Source organism: Henckelia pumila, chromosome 3 (assembly GCF_033568475.1).
Source record: "Henckelia pumila isolate YLH828 chromosome 3, ASM3356847v2, whole genome shotgun sequence".
Lineage (NCBI taxonomy): Eukaryota > Viridiplantae > Streptophyta > Magnoliopsida > Lamiales > Gesneriaceae > Henckelia > Henckelia pumila.
In genome coordinates, this window is record NC_133122.1 from 135,428,443 (window position 1) to 135,449,120 (window position 20,678).

Genomic DNA, 20,678 nt, shown 5'->3' on the forward strand with positions numbered 1-20,678 from the left:
GGACATACGGTTATTCCGATTTTGATACAAATATTAAAATTAATAATATAAATATATTATAAAATATAATATATTTTTTACATGATTTCTTAGTAAAAACTTTAAAAATAAATTTTAAATAACTTACATAAACAACAATCAAATAAAAATTACATAAACAACAATCAATTAATCAACTATAAAGTACATAAACAACAACAATGAATTAAATAAACGACAATCAACTAAATTTTTTTTTAAATAATTATTTATTCACTAAATATCATCTCATAAGATATATAATATAAATAAAAAATTTATATAAAATTAATAATTTAATTTAATTTCGGTTTTTTCGGTCGGTTCGGTTTTGACATATATAATCCAAAATCGAACCAAATAAACTTTGGTTTTAATATTTATATCCGAATTACAAAATACGATTTCGGTTCGTTTTGATTTTTTATTTTTTCCATTTAAATTTCCGATTTTTTTGGTTTTATCCAAAATATGAACACACAAACCGGCCCCAGTCGTTTGAGCTATCATCGAGATCACAAACGGCAGATGAGAGCTGAAAAATTAAAGGATAATGGTTTTACCATGGGTGCTCTGCCATCCATATCCATTCCATACTCGCTTCTATTTTCCGACAACCAATGAATACATTAAGCCAAATCGTTTGGTTTTTTTCCGAGAGTACACGAAATTTCGCAGCTGGAATTCGAATATTTCTTTTGCTGTCCAGTCAGAGTCAGAGTCAGAGAATACAAACCCGGTGAGAATAGTGGCTCTCGTGGGTGAAGGTAGCGTAAGCCCCCTTAAATCCACACCTTGGTCCCACGTTATGCTCCACACTGTGAGTGCCAATCTTTCAACACTAATTTTTGAGTACTTGGTAGTTGGTAGAATGCATCAATCGCCCATTGACTGATTCTTGTATTTTATGTATTAATTAGTTTATGTTTGTGATCTTATTTTGTTGTGTGAGAGTGTTCATGAATTTGAGACCCCTCATGACTGTTTCTAATTCCCCAGGCTGAAAGATTGCAATGGATTGATGAAGGGTTTGAAATGCTTGTTTTTACGGATCACTTTAATCAATCCAATTATGACGTCATAGGGATGGAACTAGCTCATGCAAATATTTTGATGATTGTTGCTGTGGTGGATCAAGAATCGGTTGAATGGATCCAAGCCAATTGTCAACACGTTTCAAATGTCATATGTTTTGATTCATCTCCTGCTTTGACAAACAAGTTAGGGGGATCTCTTGTCCAAACTGAGGCAAAAACAAGTATATTCAGCTATTTATCATTGCCTCCACGACGGGAACTCAAGAAATCAAAGGAAGTTGTTCGAACTGTATTCGAGGCCTGGGATAGGCATACTGCTGATGATATACGCTTCTGTTTGTTAGTAATAATAAATGCTTATGTAAGACCAGTTTCTACCCTGAAGAATCTAAGAGCAAAAGGCTTTTCGACATTGAATTGTATGGTGAAATATTGTGGGCCTCAAATATTGAATTGTCTGATGGATCCAAATTGTAGGAAAGCTCTTCAATGCTTGAATCAATGTAGCCCTGTGGATCAAGTATGCAACTATTGTTGTATTGCTTCGTACGAGAGTCCGAAACTCGAAGAGTTTTCTTTATGTGTACTGCAGAAGCACAACTGTCTTGAATTGGATGCCAAGATTCCGGACAAACCCCATGTAATGCCAATGGTTCGGTTTCGAGGAGAAGATTTGAATCATGAAATTAGTGAAGATCTACTTGTGGGTTGGTTGGGGAGGTTGGGTTGGAGTTGGCGTGTTGTTGCTGGACAGAACCCTGCTTATGATCAGTTTCCATGCCAGTACCAGTTATTCTACAGGGGAAAGGCAAAAGGATCATTTTGGTATGAGCCAGTATTTCAAGTGAGAACACTTGGGGGGGCTTTGGTGTGGAGACGAAGAAAATACCGTGTTAAAAGAGGAAAGACACCGGGAACATTTCACTTCAGTGTCTTAGATAATGGAGTGGTTTCAAATGAATTTTGGACGATAGTGGAGGTTGCAGATGATTTTACTTGGGGTCTGTTTCACTACCATGGAGCTGCTCGAGTCGCGGGACAGTCGTACAGCGGGGCAATACTTGTCAGCCCGGATGGCAAGTACCCAGAAGAGAGTGAGAGGCATCGATTGGTGTCTGCATTGGATAGATGTAGAATCAAGGAGTGGGAGCTGTACTCTGTTGATAATTCTTCTTGTCAAAATCCACCTTTAGACCTGCCTGAGGGTTCATGTTTGCATCATAAGATACGAGTCTAAGCATTGAAAGTTTCATTTCTATGAGATTTCTGAGAAAAAGAAACCCATGGGGTGGAGACGGAAGGCAAATACAGCAGGGTTGGCCATGGCCGTTTGTCAATTGATTGCCTAATGAGTCAATTTATCCATTATAATAGGAAGGCCTAACTGCTGTTGAAGGTTCATTTTCAAACGTCATTTAAGCTCTTGCCTGCTCTGCTTTCACGTGTAGGAGCAGTGAGAATATGCAATATTGCCATATAAACTAGGCATTGTTTGGTTTGAGATATTATTAATTTATGTATAACTTATCTCATCAAATCTAGTGTTATTCTCGTCATATTAGTTACAAATTTAAGTTTAATAAGATTTAACTCAATCCTCGAAAGTTGGCTACAAACTTAAGTTTATTATATATTTATGTATCGATCGATCGCTTAACAACATGATCATTGCATGCAATTATGCTAGTATTAATAAAATTTGGCACTGGCAAGAACAAAACCACCAAAATTACAACTTTAGTTTATCATACAATATAAAATAAAACATATATAATCAATCCATTATAAGAAAATAACCCAATAATAATTTTAAAAAGATAAAGAACAAACTCCCAACTTGGCTGCTACATGTACAGCCTAACAGGTATTATTCCAGCTCTGGAAACCCTTATTTATAAACAGAATTACTTCAACATATTTTAGCTACGTTTCAATCACGAATTTGAGAAAACCGGGCGGGATCTCGATCAAAGAATAATAATAATGGATCTCATTGACCCTCGACGTCCGATTCCATCTAAACGTATGAAGTAATGAACGAGTGTTGTGTCGTCGGTCCGATATATTCTCTTGAATCTCCCTGCGTTCACCTGGAAATCCATTCAGATTCTAAAGATTTCCTGACCCTGGGAGGTGCTAAGCTCTAAGTTTGCACCCCTTTCATGGTCTGCATGCGAACAAATTTAAAACAACAAAAACATTAAGTATAAGATTGTAAAACAAGCATTTATAGATTAGTGGACATATATCACATTAAATATTAAGGAACCGTCAATTTAATCCCCTAAGTTGTCGTTTGAATTTTAGTCCTATAATTTGTCAAAAAATTTTGTCTCAGTACAATGTATAGCTCTGTTTTTTCCCCTTTTTTATAAACTTATTTTATCAGACTGTTGTGGTGGTGTTAGCTCGATATGCAAGCATCAACATGTGCGATATATATAATTTTAGCAATTTATAGCATCACATCAACACTCTAACAAAATAGGACTAAAGTAATATTAAAAAAGAAACCCTAATGTAGTAAGAGCTACTCAGTGAATCAAAACCCAATTAAAATAATCTAATTTGCAAGACTAATTTGGTTCTTATTTGGTCTCTCAGGATGATAAAATTCTTACTGATAAATGGCGTCTTGAACACGAAGAAGCATGCGCCGATGACAACATAGCACAGCAAAAGAACCAAACCCTTCATATAATGTGACGTTCCATCCTGCAAAAGTTCCCTAATTAGTGTCAATACATTACAAAATCACAAACGTTTTATAGGGTTTTTGTAAATAAATTGTAATTTAATCAATATAATTTTATTTTTTTTCGTGATTTCTTGTTTCTTGGACAAGATTTCATCGCTACAAATGTCTTACTTGTAAAGTGAATGCCGTGACCAGAATAGATATGGCAAGAGTACTTGTTTCTAGGATATTGAGGTCCAGATCCATGTCGATACCCATGATCCACGCTACGATTACACTTGTTGGGACCTAAAACATTTAAAATTGTTTTTAATTAGAAAAACTTAATTTTTTCTAAAGATTTAATTAATTAATTGAGTATTCGAGCAATTGTGTAAATAATTACGAGAATGATGTATGCATAAACATACCACAAACATGGCAATTTGTGTTGCCGAACCTAGTGCTACGCCTAAAGATATATCCTGCACAAGAGATAAGTTAAATGGTCATTCACATTTCCAGAACATTCTAGAACCGTGTAAAAGCAATATTAGGATATTCTAAAAAAATTATCATCGTGAGGATTCTGAAAGGCACAACAAGATTATGTAAGACTCTAAAAGACTATGGAATATTCTAGAAACTACGGAACATCGTGATTTTTGGGCAATCCAACAGTCATAAACTTCATAGACTATCATACTATATTATAGCACAAAATTTTCAAAAATATTGTATTAACTAGTGTTTCTTAGCATACGATGTGTGCTTCATTTGCTAAGTGACGAAAAATTACAATCCAGCAATTAATTAAGTATCCACAAAGACAACACATAAATTGTATAAAATTCTTTTCGTAATAAAATTATCTTTCTATAATCAAGTGATCTTTCTTCTCAATAATTCGTCAAGTACTCAGTCATAGACTTGACTTTGAGTATTCTAATTCGAAAACTTATTCACTCCCAAAATCATAAAATTCACACAAATAATCATCAAAGATCAATTATTTTTCACATATTTAATTAATAGTTCGAAATAACACTCACCAATTTGTTCTTGAATGCGAAAATGATAGCCCCTGCATGTTCTGCTGCATTTCCCACAATTGGTAGTAAAATCACACTGATGAAGTTGATGGATAACCCCCAATAATTTGATGCATCCTATGTATATTTTGAACAAAAGATATATTAGAATATGAACAATTAGATTTTATTAAATTTTAACGTCACTGTACATAAGAAACAAAGTATGCTAAACATAAGCATTTATAAGTTTATGTACTTACTTCGATTGTGGCAACTACGTATTCAGACAGAACAGCTATGATTCCGGTCATGAGAACTAACCAAATAAATCCACTCCAAAACCCTATAATTGGAGTGTCATCTGATACATCGTCGTCAAAAACATCGTCTTCTTCCTGAAAACAACTAATTTTTTATTAATTTTTGTTTTTAAAAAATTAATTTTATTGAAACCTAGGGTAACAAGTAATTGTCAAGCAAGATTTGTAATGTGCCAAAGAAATCTTGTACGGGAATGATCACCTCCGGAGTCTCGAATAATTGTCTATGAGTCCATAACTGGAAGATTAGATATGCAATGTACGCAATGAGCATGACGATGCAGCTTGCCCTCGACAACTGAAGTGTCCCAACTGCGGTTTGTTCCGCGGATTTCCCAGAAAATTTGAACATCAAAGGCAATACATGGCACAATAATCCCAAGAACAAAAGCAATGAGTTGACATCTGCCTGCCTCTGTAGTTTTACAAGAAAAAATATAGATGCATTATGTCAATAGCTAATTCATTCACAAATTGAAGCTAATTGAAGCTTGGTAAGTTCGATTTTATAAAATGTTATTGTAAGTTTGAAAATGTTTACATATACACGAGTGAGCACACAAAATTATCTAAAATCACTTACATGAAAAATATTAATGCCTACAAAGGATATACTTATATTACCATGACCTAGAAGCAAGCCTATGCAAGTATATATATGACAGAGCATAATGAATTCCACAAGAAACTGCTCAATCGAAACCTTCAACTGATAAATATAGGTAGTTTTTTTTAAAAATAATTTAATAAATATCGTACACACATAATTAAATTAAATTAAATTAAAGAAGAAAATAGATTTATCAACTATCTGTTAAAGATAATGGACTTGGACCTAACGCAACCACAAAAGATTGTCGAACTCTATACATGTAACTAATTTCAAATCCAAGTATATTGTGTTTAACATAGTATCAAAGCTTATGTCCACCATTATGTGTCAGACTGCCCATAGTTAGATCATCCATTAATGTCAATCCGATGTTGGACATCTTAACACACCATTTGTCAGTCCAAGAATGAAACTACTGGAGTCTGGAGATATTAACGGATGGTTCAACTATGGGCAGTCACACATAATGGTGGACCTAAGCTCTGATATCATGTTAAATACAATATACTTGGACGATCTAACTCGACCCCAAAAGCTAACTAAAAGAGTTGTTCAAGTTTATATACCCAAGTAACCCAACTCCCAAGAAATCTGTCACTATCAACTTCTGACTCCTTTTCTCACAAACACAGACATGTAACGAAAAAATCAGGACGGACAACTCTATTAGGATGAAGATCATGCCCTTGAATCATGAGAGATGTTTTGTGTATACTTTTATTCCATTGAATTATTAGCTACACTCCTGTATGTGAATACAATATATATATATGTGCAAATTAAGGGAGCTGGGCTCGTATATGTTATATATTTTCTTACTCGATCGAATTTTTGCTGTTTCGATATGTTAGCAATGCCACCACAGAAGAGGGAGGAGCCAAGAACCAAAAGAAGATTAGAAAGGATAGATCCCAATAGAGAGTATTTGACCACAGAAACTTTGTGGTTAGCAAGTGCCAGTATTGCTATTATCATTTCTGTCGCATTTCCACATGTTGCGTTCAAGAGTCCTCCAACTGCAGACATAAAAAAAAAAAAAAAAAAAAATAAAATGTAATTGATTGATAATTTTACACACTTATATAATAATAATTGGTTGATATATAATAGGCAATAATTTATTTGCATAGAATTAGTTAACTGAGATGAAATTAGCTAATCACCTGTTGGCCCTGTGTAACAAGCGATTTGCCTGCATTAATTAGAGAGCGAATGATATAAATCCTCGATTATTAGAGTGTATAAATTAATTTTTTAATTACTTTTAGAATTGAAAAGAATTATAAATATGATAGTTATAACTGGATAATTGAAATATATATGGCCTTACTCTGTGAGGAAACTGACTCGTTCGGCCAGGGGAGTGATTCCAAGTAAGCTTAAAGCAAATATCCATGGCTGAGAAGAAGATAATTGAGACAGTGTATATATATTATGAGTATATTAATCAAGAAAATTAACTCAAAGTTAACTTACTAAAAACATAAAAAAAAAAAAAAAAAACTTCCGTAAGAATATATATATAATATTATGGTGAAGTTTTTGCTAGTTGTTTAAAACATGGGGTTTTTTTTTTAACACGATGATATTTTTATACTGGATGAAGTAAAAACAAAAAAATATCTCTCTCTCTCTAACTTTTCTGCACTGCATTTTTTTTAAAAAATCCCCACCCACTTCTCCCCGTGGAATATATATATATATATATATCATGAAAAAGTAGAGAAAAATGGATAAGAGTAGTGAAAGACATGCAACTCACATTCCGAAAATGGCAATAGTGGGCGACAATGGCGAAAGGGATGGCCAAGAAGAGGACGGAGAGCTTGGTTCCCAGCAAAACCTCCTGCAAGTTTGCAAGGAAACTTCGAAGAAACCCGATACGAACTCTGTTGACAAGAGTGAGATGGGACTTCTTGCGCAGGGAAGACGATGACATGTTGTGTGCTGTGCGGCCATGTCTCATCTCCTTGCTCAGTCCCTTCATGTTCCCGTTCTCCAATTCCGCCATTTTCCTGTGTTTAATCACCACTCTTGCATGTAATAAGAATGCTTAATTCCGTCGACACTCGAAAGTTTTGCAGGCTCGTGAGGTTGTTGGGTTCCCGATGTTCCAGATAACCTCAAACTTATATATACCATGAGTAGATCAGAGCGCAGCGCTGTTGCTTCCGCGAAATTTCGTTACTTTTTGTTGTCTTATGATTTACCAAAACATATGGGCAATACGATTTCTGTTAGGCGGTTCCGCACATGCCAATATATATATATATGTGTAGAGGTGTCAAATGGGCGGGCCGGCCCACAACCCGTCACAATCTATCATTAGGCTGGACGGGAGGCCGGCTCACCTTTAGGCGGGTTGAGAAAATACCAACTCAACCCACCCATTTTAGGTGGCGCCGGGGCAGATTAATCCGACCGACCTAACCCATTTTGACACCACTATATATATGATCTATGGGTCCACGTGTATATATCTAAAAAAATTAATAAATAATATATAAATAAATAACCTACGCACCTCAGAAATAACAATAGATATATGAAAATACAATGTTGGGATTATTATTGTATAGAATTACGATAATATGATAAATTTCAATGAAATAAAGTGGGAATTTTATTAAATAATATAATATAAATAACTGACTAATAATTAACTTATTGGTTAAGTGTAGCAATGTCAGGTAAAGCCAAATATGTAAACACGTACGGACATTAATCGTGTCATGATCATGGACGAGTGGTAATTTCTTACAAAATATTAGCAAAAATTCAATTGAATCAAGGTTGAACGTAACTTCGGCTGATAACAATTATTGGTTAGAGTGATATGGACCTGCACTTTAATTAGTCACACAAACATATACTCGTGGCAAAACAAATTATCAATATCGAGCCTCGATCGTGAAACTCACAGTTTTCTTAAAAAAGATTATCCTCTAACACGGACGCCTTCGAGAATCAATGAGTGTTCATTTCCCAAAACACAACAATTCAAAACATTAACAATTAAACACAAATTTTATTTCACTTTACGCAAACAATAAAAGCACTGAAATGAATGACGAGAAACGACGTACGTAGCAAACTTAATTAAAGAGAATATAAATGAATTGATAGAAATCAAGTGTGTGAATTGTTGAAATGGACTCCATATTTTTAGGCTTGATTTGAGGAGTTTATCGCCCTATTAAATCACGTTCGAGGGTGCTCAAAGCTCACCCTTCCACCACCATGTATTGATGACCATCACTTAATTAATAATCACATGGTGATCATGGGGGAGGCGAATTAAGGTAAGGTAAAGGTATCTTTATCTCCTCTAATTACATAATTGGACTCTTGATTTGTACATTAGTTCATTAATTCCCACCCCTTCCTAATTCAAGCCACAATTTTCATTCACAAATCCATTCCTTTACAACATACACTTGGGGAAATATTTTATAGTTATTCTTGGATTGTTGAATTTAAGATATTAATGGATTTCAAATTCCTTGACATGCTTGGATCGATAAAACTCAAGTGAATTCAAAGAAAAATTTACATATTCAACACCCTAACTTGTAGGTTTTTCATTTTAGTCTTGTTATTATTCAATTCACGATCTTAATTACTAACTCACAATATTTTGGTCTTAGGAATTGTTCATCGGAGCAATGCTATCGAACAAGTACGTTAGCAATGTCCGTCGCAACAGTAATAATTTTTGGTGACATGTCATTTTCGGCATCACATTATCATTTTGATGAAAAATGACTAAACGAAAAAATACGAATCAATGAACTAATACCGTAAACTAACATTAAAAAAAACATATTTCAGATGTTTTTTGGCATTCTAGCTAGTTTAGTCTTAAATGTTTCAAAAAATCGTCCGAGTTAATCATTCTTTCAATTCAATGATTTTGGTTCAGTCCGAGATATTTGATCGGGTTTAGGGGCATGACTGACGTATGTTATGTCTATTTTTTATTAAAATTGACGAAATGACCAACTCGATCGATTAAAATTGTAAAATTTTAGGACTAAATCAAAAACGCCCAATTATTTTTGTTTAAATCAAGAAAACGGCCAAACATTTGTGACTGGAACGAGTCTTTAATTTCCCTCTCCCTTCGCAATTTCAAATGTGTTTCATATCAAATTATGTTGTTTTAATAGTAATGGTGGTAAATATACCTAATATGAGTATCTATAACCTTTTTATTATTATAGAAAAACATGATTTGTTTTGATTGAATTTATAGATTTTTTAAAAGAATTATTAATTTCTTGTCACTACTTGTAACTTGTAAGAGATGTTTATCGATACAGCTATAATAGATGGTTGTGAAGTTTTAGAAAGTAAAAAATATGTTGAGAAATTAAGTTTTGGTGTTTACAATATATAATACTAAACTGAAGACAAAATCGATATGAGGCTAAACTGAAACTACAGCATAAATTAAGAAAGAAGCGTTAAACTGACAAACACGTCTTTTGTATGAGCTCAACTGATAGTACTCAAGTCAACCAAACTGAAGACACTAAGCTGACCTATTGTCAGTTTACCATCGCGCCTTTTTCGGATAAAGTTTTCCGTACTCTGACACATTCTGTAGTGCCGCGATCCAAAGGAAAATGTCGGCTTTAGATATTGTTCGTGAAAATGACAATTGCAACGACAATAATTCGAAATTCTATCTGAAGATCCATTTTGAATTTATTATCATTGGTATCCGAAAAGTATAAATAAGGATCTGGATCGATTGAAGAACAACTTTTGTCAACTAAGCTTAATGTGAATATAAATCTCAAAGCTTGGAAATCGATCAAAGAATTCGAAGCACAAACACTCAAACTGATATTCTGATCATTGATGGATCATTTTTATGTCAAGTCAATCGAGTTGTAAACATCTTTATTTTATCAGTTTAGGACTGAAACTGAGTTGTAACTATGAGTTCTTGTTTAGGCATTGTATAAGTCCTAAACTGGATTGGGGTTTTGCAAATTGCTTGTAAAATTCAAAGTCTTCTAGTGATATCTTTTCGAGGAGAAAAAAGGGGTGACGTAGGAGTAATTGAAATCTCCGAGCATTCGTAAACATCTCATTGTGTCTCTTATCAGTTTACCTACCTACTATCTATCTTGCATACACTGTTTTTTTATAAGTGTTCAAATCTGTAACTTGACATATTTTCGCACATACTCAGTTTGTCAAATTACATTAGACATCAAGATAAACATAGAATTCAATCATTAAACCGATTGAATTAATCACTTCTCGTCAAAACATTTTTTAGTGTATTCAACTCTCCCCTCTACACTCTAAACCGATCCTAACAAAATATGTTGTGGATTTATATGTTTTAACCTAAATTTGTAATTTTGTTGGATGCAATACATTATATGGTTAAAGTATTTAATATGCGTTTATAATGATATATTTTTTTTAATTATATTATACTAGCTACTTTAGAGAATATAAATTATATTTAAAATATCTAATTTTTTTTAATAAAAAATTAAAAACTTAAAATTGATCATCTGAACTAAGCAACAACGAAAAATCTAGGTTTCGATTCGTTTGGTTAGAATTTTTTATTAAAACCAAAGGAATCTGCGTTTAATCACCCCTAATATGATCACCACATCAATAATCCGATTAAAAGTTACTAAATTTTATATTTACAACATAAAAGATCAAAAACAAACAAAAAAATTTAAAAATTTCAATATTTGTTAATAAAAATATTCGAGATGACTACTTGGTACATAAATATATATTATGGATTTTTTTTTGAAATGAAATGCTACATGATTATACAATAGTACGGATGATGTTAATTTAGAACGAATTGTTTGGGATAAATATCAATATACATTTCATTAAAATAATCATGTGTATTTATTGACCATACGCGGTGATCGGTAATTTGTGTCGTACATATGCCGCCATTAAACTACCAATGCCGTACATGCGTGTGTGCGTAAATGAATGAGGAAAAATAAGTATTAATTTTTTTAAAATATATATTATTATTTTCTATTTTGCATCATTTTTAGATATCGTTTGGTTTCATGGATTAGATGCATGGGAGATAAATAGAAGTGTAATAAAAACATGATAAATATTGATAAACAATGCATAAATATGAACAATATGTTATTTTGTATGTTTTTAATTTTTTAGGATTATTGTGTTTATTGCTATAGAATCTCTTAATTGCTCTTTCCAATTTCTATTCATCCTCATCTAATATCATGGGTGTGAATGGATGTTTCATCAAGCCCACATTTAGTGTCATACCGGACCATGAGATGACATTGGGTTAACAAAAATATGAAAGAAATATGATATGAGTAAATTTTTTTTGGATCATCTCACTTTCATCCAATGTACCAAACGGTACCTATAGTGTACTGATTTAGTCCTTCATTTTATATAATTTTTTCTCGGTTTAGAGCATCTATATTGATGCATTATTTGGTGATTAATAATACCAATTAATGTTCATGCACCAATGTGGGTGTATGAATTATTAATCTGTCAGCCCAAAAATTCATACATATTAATCTCGTTATATATCATAAATAAAATAAAATAAAAAGAAACAGGTTGCACGTGAAAGCCGAAAAATTCATACATATTAATTCCGTTATAATCCCGTTTCATACTGTTTGATTTATATGTTTTTTTTTTACAGAATTTATATGTTGTTTTTAATTTCATGCAAATTTTTTTTTTCTTATGTTGTACTCCATTAAAATTATAATAAAATTTTAATTTTAAATAAATGAAACTGGTTAAATAGTTAACAAATTTTTTTAACATGTTAATTATAAAACAAAAATATTATGTTATTTTAAATAATTACAATTTATATTTTTAAATAATAATATCTAGAGCTCCAACAGTTATTTTATATTTTTAAAATATATTTAAAATGTTTTTAAGAAAAACAGAAATTAAATTAACTTTAAAATTGTAAACAAAATGAGAAATTTATTTATTTAATAATGAAGGAACAGTGAGACCCATAAATAATGAATGTTGATATTAAATTAATGTGAGTGTGTATTAATAATAAGAATGTGTTAATGTAATGAGTATGTGTCATGTGGACCCCACGTTTTTTTAGGAAGTGAAAGATGAAATAATGGGGATTAATGAATACCAATGCGGATGCCCTTAGTCTCCTGTTAATCATACGCTTAAAAAGGAAAATAAGTATATACTTTCTAAAACTACCATTCCTCACTTATACACATTTTGTATAATATTTTCTTTCTTGGTTCAATATCTTATATATCAAGTGACTAGGTTAATTATTTTATCTTTTTTTTTTTACTTAGGAATTCGTAGTAATTACTTTTCGGTATGCACTTTGTAAAATCCGGACTAACATAATAGTTTTCAAACCACGTTAGTTAGGTAAACTGCACTGGGCAAGCCCTGTGTGACAGACTATTCCAAGAAAATGTTGATAAGAGAAATCGAGCATCTGACTAGGGATGACAACAGAGCGGGTTTGGGCAAACCCGCGACCCGCCCCATCCCGTGGACCCGGCGGGTCCAATTCGGATTAGATCCGTTGGACCCGCCAAATTAAATATAATTTAAATTTTATTAAATAAAAAATTTAATTAAGTTAAAAAATTAACAAACCATCATTAAATTTATTTTTCAAATTTATATTAATAATATTTAGGACAAAAAAATATTCTTACAAGTTAAAATATATCATTTTTTATTTAATTAATAATTAATAACAAAATAAAAATCATAATAATATATTTTCATATTAAAAATATCATAATATATTAAATTTAAGTATTATAAACTCAAATTAGGGATAATGTATTGATTATGTAATATAAATAATATAATTACATATTATTTTTTTATATATAATTACATATTATTAATATATATACAAATATATTTTATATTTATATTTAATATATATATTTTTGGCGGGACGGGTCCGGCCAAACCCGGGACCCGCCCCGCTGGGGCCGGATTTAATGTGGGGCCGGGTTTAGACTCGACTCATTGTCATCCCTACATCTGACCACTGGTCAAGTTCTCACATACTCAACCAACTTGGCACCCCTTGGAAGCGGTTAATTATTTTCTTTCATAATTATTTTTGGTTTAATCTGTTTATTAACTACACGGTTAAGAAAAATTAGATGGAAAATGAACATACGAGTACTCATGGATATTTCCCTATTTTCTTCCATCTCATCAGATTTTCACGATAAGTGTCCCGAATTTGTCCTTCCTTTTAGGGTGATTCTATGCTACATCGGATGAGATACACTCCTTTGGTGTTTTTATTAAGATGTTCGCGCGAACATCTTGCTGAAAAAAAAAATTATGTGAACCTCACCTGTACTTTTTTGTCATTTAGCATGATATTTTTTGTCATTTAGAGAGATGTTCGCACGAACATCTCAAAAAAATTATGAAGTGTTTCACCCACTAGCATAGAATCAACCTTCCTTTTAACCTACAAATAAAGGAACATACATATATATTCATGCATGTGAGGAGATCATGGGGGTAAATTAATCAGCTGTCCAGTTAGGTACCTTTTGGTCAAATGTCATGAATTTCAGACCCACTTGTAACAATCCACGTTCGGCTCAAAAAAAAAAAAAAGAAAAAAAAGAAATTCCAATTATGTTTTAATTTCTTAATCTCAACGACCACCATTTCGGTGACATGACTAGGGTTGGGTACGGTACGGTACATCGTATCGAACTACGATACCGTATATCGTATTGTACTTTATCGGTATGATAAAATTCATACTGGTACCATATTGAAAATATCGAAATTTTGGTATGGAGATATTTTATACCGAATATCGTGCCGGAAATAAAAAAAAATTCGGTACATCAAAAAATTTTGGTCTACCGTGAAAAATTTTAAAAAAAAATCGATATATTCGGTATACCGAAATAAAAATTTTTATATATACCGATACCATATCGTACCGAAATTTTTGATATACCGATTTTTCGATATATTCGATAAATTTTTCGGTACGGTATAACGGTATTTTCGGCATTCGGTATTTTTTCCCAGCCCTAGACATGACAAACTCTTCTCTTTTGAAGGAGATCGATGTGTGAAAAAATTTATCATCCCTCACCTCATCTCTCAATATTGTATTAACAAAAACCAATAGATGTCTTAGCTAACATTCCATCTATCTAATTTTGAATATGGATATTTGATTTGATCAAACAATCAACTTTTGAAATATTTGAGCTTTAAATTACACAAGCATTTTCAGTATTGTTATCAATTGCATTAATTAGGTTAACCATCGGACTAACATAGTAGTTTGCAAACAAATGTGATGCATTCAAAAATTTACCTCAGGTTCGGTCTGGTAGAGTAAATATTCAAATCTCTTGCAAATCGGGTCGGGTCGGGCATGTCGATATTTTGCACAGACAGAAACTTTGTTAGGGGGCGCCGAAAGTGTTTTCGGCGTGACCCCTCCGATGCCTAAGCCAATGCTCAAAAAATAAGAAGGAAAGAACGAGAATAAAGTGAGTGAATATATGAATTTTTGAAATGAATGTGTCAAACCATAAAAAATACCTGATATTTATAGAGGCTGGAGGGGTAAGTTACCTTGTTGTGATAGAATATGCGTTAGAGTAGAACTCAATTAGGATGACGGCTAGAGCTCTTTGAACCACCTTATAAACCTTATCTAATCCCAGATTTATGGGGATTTTATCTCAAGTGTTTTAAGTCTTCCAAACTCTTATCCTTTGTATTGGGGCCGGTTCGGGCGCCTATCTCACCCTAACAGGGCTCGGCCCAATGCGAATAGGGGCTAAGACTTGGATCATGAACATAACATTTTTGTATTGGTTGAGATGTTCATCAACTTTGGGCCTTGTCACGAGATATATAATGAAATTTGGATTATCTTTCTTGGACATGAATTATCGGGTTCGGGTCGGACCAGACCCATATATTTTTTGGGAGAATCAAAATGCTAAATTGCATTAAGCAAAGCTAGCTTGTGTGATAGAATCGTTCGAAAAAATGTTGATAGAATGAATCAATCTTATGATTATTAATAAAATGTTTATCTGTTCCACCAACTCGAACATCCATCGATATTAAATTTATCTGTTCCATCAACTCGAACATTCACAATGTTAAATTTATCCCACCTTTCTATGTATGAACAGATCTTAGCCCATTCCCTTCCCTGCATCAGATGACACGTGCACCTCAAAATCTTTCAAACTTAAACAAGACAATTATTTTCTTCTTACCAATATTGCATTATTATTTCTATATACATTTTCTATATTTTAAAATTTTTCGATATTTATAATGTCAAATTATTCTTATTAAAATAGAATAAATAAATTATAATTTTGATACTCATTTCATAAAAATATATATTGATGAATGATATATGAATATTTTTTTTAAAAAAAAAATTCTTTTAGTTTTATTCAGACATTTATAATTTTACTGCATGATTTGAATTTTGAGTATATTATCAGTATCTTCACGAACTAAAAAATAACGAAAAAAATAACATGCATGCATGATAACATGAAAATTAAAACTTTAGTTTGAGTGAATGTTATTTTATAAAAAATTATAGCAATATTAGACGTGCAAGTTTCCAATTTTATAAGATAAAAGCCATCCATAATTTTTTTTCTCTATACTTGCACCATCCTACAGGTCATTATTTTTTCAGGAATATTTTATATTTTTTAGATATATCTATACTATTAATTAAAAAATATAGGTGAATAGTAACTAATTTTTTGTGAGATTTTTTTTAATATGTCAATAATACCCTTAATTAGTTTTTTTTTATTTCTAAATTTTTATTACCTTTTTTTACAAATTTTTTTATTTTATAATTTAATTACAAATATTTAGAAAACAAAAATAAATTAAAAAAAAAATTATAATTATACGAACACGCAACGCGTGCTATAAAAAACTCTTATACATTGATTTTTGGGAAAATAAAAGATAATACATACAAAACAAAACGTCAACTGCTTAAGTACATCAATGTACGGCTGTTTTTGAAACTTCGTGGAAATTTCAAGACAGAAGAAGACACTCCTTTCCAGTTTGCGAAGGGGTACCGTACCAGATACATTTTCCTTATCCTTATCGTTTTCACAAAATCCGATGCAAAATTAATTTCTATTTTTGGCCATTTCAGGGGTTGGATTCCGTAATAGGATCAGAGGTGAGCAAAATTTTGATTTAAGTTGAACCGTACGAAAATTCGATTTGTTTAATATTTTTTTTAAAAAAAAGAATATCGGTTTAATTGTGAAAGGAAAACATGTATTGTCATGCAAACCATAATTTTCTAATTATCTTTTTTTTAAAATAATATTACGTAATTTATTTTTCTAGATTACATGATCTCTTATGTTTAAAAGATTTTGTTTCCTAATAAAACTCTACTTTCGTTATTAATATCAGTTGTAGCCTGGTTTCAAAAATTAGCAATTAATTGTCTAAGCATATTTAAAATAGTTAAAATATGATTAAGAAATCTTCGGATGAGATTAATAAGTAGAATTGGATTCAGGACATTCGAAAATGGTCCGAAAGGTTCCAAGTGTTCAAGCAGTTCGGAAGGTCCGAGCTTGGACTAAGTTTAGTTTGGTGGTTCCAAACTCATCGGAAGCTCTGATACTAAGTTCGAAAGATCCGAACTTTCCCTCGACAGGCAGATATGGGTTTTTGATTGGTGATTTGACAAGGGTGCGTTCGGAAGCTCCGAACCCCTAGTTCGAAAGGTCCGAGCGTTGTCGAAAACTGTGTTGTCCAATCAAAAGACACACGTTCACTGGCTAGAGATCGGAAGCTCCGATTAGGAAGATCGAAAGTTTCGAAGAGTGTACAGAAGCTCCAAACGAAAGATCGGACGTTCCGATCCAAGACCCTCATTTCTTGCTCATTCCTCTCATCTCCTCTCCTCTCTCGTTTCCTGCATGCTTCTAGTGGATTCTAGGCATCATTTCGGAGGACATTCGATAGCGAGGTGCTACCGGTTTCGTAGAGTAGTTGTTCCTAGAGTTTGGGGTCATCTTCATCAAAGGGCTGACGATGGATGCATGTATAACGCTAGACTATGATTAGCTTCCGTGAATAGCTATTAGTATTGTTAAAGGCTTTAAGTAAGTGATAAGTGATATGAGGATATCTGCTTATAGGCTTTGACTTGAGTACCCAAGTGACTAGGTTTCATGAGTTGCTTGATTAGAGGTACAGACGTACTATCCGAGATATCCTGGTTGAGTATGCATGTTCCATGTTTGCATGGTTTATATGGCACGAATTATGTGAATATATTATGTCACGATTATATCGCTGCATGCATTATCATGTTGAGCCCGTACCTTGATATTACCCGTATTGGGGTCGCTCAGTCTCGAGTTATTGAGTGGATGGTTGGATCCGTGGACTTGGATCAGGTCACCTATATCCACGTATTCTTTATGGTATAGGAGCCACCTCTTGATGCGACGACCCATGGCGCCACTTGACTGAGCAGTGATTCTGTAGCACCTAAAATCCAATCTATTAAATCGCATGCATTAAATTAAATAAATATTAAGATTATTATTTTTAAGTTTAATCGATTTAAAATTCTTTATCTTAATTATTTGTTAATGAAATATTAATTATTTATTTAAATGTTTTTATTGTACTAACTATTTAATTAATACTTTTAATTTATTAAGTTTAATTGCCAAAATGATTTTAACTGTTAAACTTATTTATTTAAATATTTTTGGATGGTCCAACTTATTTATTTTAAATAACTTAAGTTTAGATGTTAGTTATTTTAAATTATTTTAAATGTCTATCTTATTTATTTAAATGCTTTCAATTGTTCAAGTCGTTTTAAAAATTTTTATTCCGCTTGTGTATTTTATTTAAATGACTTTTAAACAATCATTTAGTTTATTTAAATTATTTTAATCGCTCAATTTATTGTTTAAATATTTTATTTAACATTGTGACATCAAAACAACTAAAATATTGATTTTAATTTCTAAGTTAGTATTTAAATTCCCTCAAACGTTTCTTTATTTTTGTGACGCCTAAATTCTATAAATTAAATTTCATGCGTAAATTAGTCTTAATGTTTAAACTTCTAAAATTCATGGTAATTTAAATGATTTAAATCTCCTAAGAATTTATTTGTATGATATTAAAAATTTAATTGCTTAAATTTCTTGTATTGGTGACTTCCAGCTTCGGCGCGCGGCAAAGGCGAACACGACGGAAAAATCCTTCATTTTAAATTTAGGTGACCTAAATTTCTTGAAAGGTGACGAAAATAAAATAAGATCTTTATTTTAGATTTTTCATTCAAGAAAAATCGCGTAAGAGCATTTTCGCGCGTAATTCTTTAAATTTTCCAAATTAGCCTTTTTGGACCAGGACAGGTGAAATTCCATTCTTGGGATTTAAAATTTAAGGTTCTAGACTTAGAAATTTAAATTAGAGGCAATTCTACAAGCTAAAATTTTAAAAAACAAAACTAGCACTTTTATTTGGTCAAAAAACACTTTTTGACTTGTCCTACTTTCACACACTCACACCTATACATACATATACATATTATATCACACACAACTAAAACCCTAGCTTTCTAATTCTACCTATCCGCCTCACTCCCTCTCCATTCTCCCTCACGACATTTCTCTCCCTTCTCCAAGGAAGCTCACGGCCACACCTCTCCATCTCCTCCCCTAGCCGCCGGCCGCCCCTCCTTGCCGTCCAGCCGCCGTGGAGTCACCATAAGCAGCTAGTCCAGCTCCAGCCGTGTGTGTGGGTGCTTAGATAGCTCATCCCCTTGTTCCTCTTTCAAGATTTAAGGCAAGATGAAGTTCTTCTTTTTTTTAAAAAACCCAAACATGGATTATAGTGTTTTCTTGATTCCACCTTGTCTAAATTCAAAAATTTCAGATTCATATGGTGTTATATTTTGTGTATTGTTTCGGTTTGCACCTAAATATGAGGTTGGAATTGATTTTTATACATTTTGCTATGCTAGCTTGCTTGTGGAGCCTTAAAGATTGATTTCATGTAAAAATATGAAAGTTGAGTGTGAAATTCGAAAAATTCAGAATGTACCCCATTGTAATCAATCCATTTTCATGTGTGTATGGTTGGTTTTAAACCTCATATGTTGTTGGCCAAGTTATTCAATTTATGTGACTTGAAATGTTGTGAAAAATATTGAGTTGTGGCGTTTGAATTGGAATTTTTGTAACCAATGGATGAATGGAGTTGAGGGGCTGCCATGGGGTGTTCTTGAGATGGTACATGTGTTTTTGGATGTGTTTTAGGAGGTCCATAGGGCTGGTCATGGAACTAATAGGTTGGGTGGTTGCTTGGTGGAGTTTTGAAGACGTTGGGCTAGTGTTTGGGGCAAAAAGGGAGAAGTAAGGTAGCGATGGGCTAGAGCCTTGTCCAAGGGCCCTAGCTGATTTTCTAGGCATGTTTACAAGTTGTTCTCATGGGTTTTTGAGGTGCAATAGGTAGAGGGATGGGCTAGGGAGTCCATAGTGTCATGTGGTCCAAAAACAGAATTTTCACCATCGCATCAAGTCTTGAGAAACAGTTCTGTTGAGATTGGTTCTGTAGGGCTGGACATAGGCTACCCCTGATTTTCTTAATGTATAGGATGTTAGGATCGTGTCGGCGTAAATTGGGCCTATTTCGGATAAGAATCAAATAGGTTATGTGTGTTTTAAGCTGGGGCGACGTAAGCAGATTTTTCTGTTTTCTATGGGCTGTCCGGGAGTCTAAGTTGTTGAGTTTGTTTGGGCCATTATAAAATGTGAATACTGGACATAGGAGTATTTTAAGGTGTGTTTGAAGTGCCAGTTTGAACGGGAAACCTTTTGGATTTAAATAGGATGAGTTTTGGATTTTATGGGTTAA

At 32.7% G+C, this 20,678-nt stretch overlaps 2 protein-coding genes across 3 annotated transcripts in view; one reads left to right on the forward strand and one right to left on the reverse strand.

Moving 5' to 3' along the window:
- The window catches only part of LOC140886606 (vacuolar cation/proton exchanger 3-like), a 32,316-nt gene extending 24,501 nt beyond the window's left edge, over window positions 1–7,815 (reverse strand). Inside the window, exons 1-11 of one of the 2 annotated variants that reach the window (XR_012151615.1) lie at window positions 7,462–7,815; window positions 7,030–7,097; window positions 6,863–6,891; window positions 6,519–6,715; window positions 5,289–5,501; window positions 5,027–5,161; window positions 4,785–4,901; window positions 4,164–4,217; window positions 3,925–4,041; window positions 3,677–3,770; window positions 3,095–3,222 (exon numbers count right to left, since the gene is read on the reverse strand). Coding sequence is in view for 1 of the 2 variants with exons in the window: in XM_073293275.1 (XP_073149376.1) it covers window positions 3,158–3,222; window positions 3,677–3,770; window positions 3,925–4,041; window positions 4,164–4,217; window positions 4,785–4,901; window positions 5,027–5,161; window positions 5,289–5,501; window positions 6,519–6,715; window positions 6,863–6,891; window positions 7,030–7,097; window positions 7,462–7,710 (1,338 nt within the window). In the remaining variant the exon portion in view is untranslated. Of the gene's footprint in view, window positions 1–2,878; window positions 3,223–3,676; window positions 3,771–3,924; window positions 4,042–4,163; window positions 4,218–4,784; window positions 4,902–5,026; window positions 5,162–5,288; window positions 5,502–6,518; window positions 6,716–6,862; window positions 6,892–7,029; window positions 7,098–7,461 lie in introns of those variants that run through there. The other variant, XM_073293275.1, reaches the window with a different exon arrangement.
- Window positions 600–2,650, forward strand: LOC140892540 (violaxanthin de-epoxidase, chloroplastic-like). Its single transcript, XM_073301462.1, has 2 exons — window positions 600–838; window positions 1,018–2,650. The coding sequence occupies exons 1-2, from the start codon at window positions 827–829 to the stop codon at window positions 2,290–2,292; spliced, it is 1,287 nt and encodes a 428-aa protein (XP_073157563.1). The 5' UTR covers window positions 600–826; the 3' UTR covers window positions 2,293–2,650.
- Window positions 7,816–20,678: the final 12,863 nt, after the last annotated feature.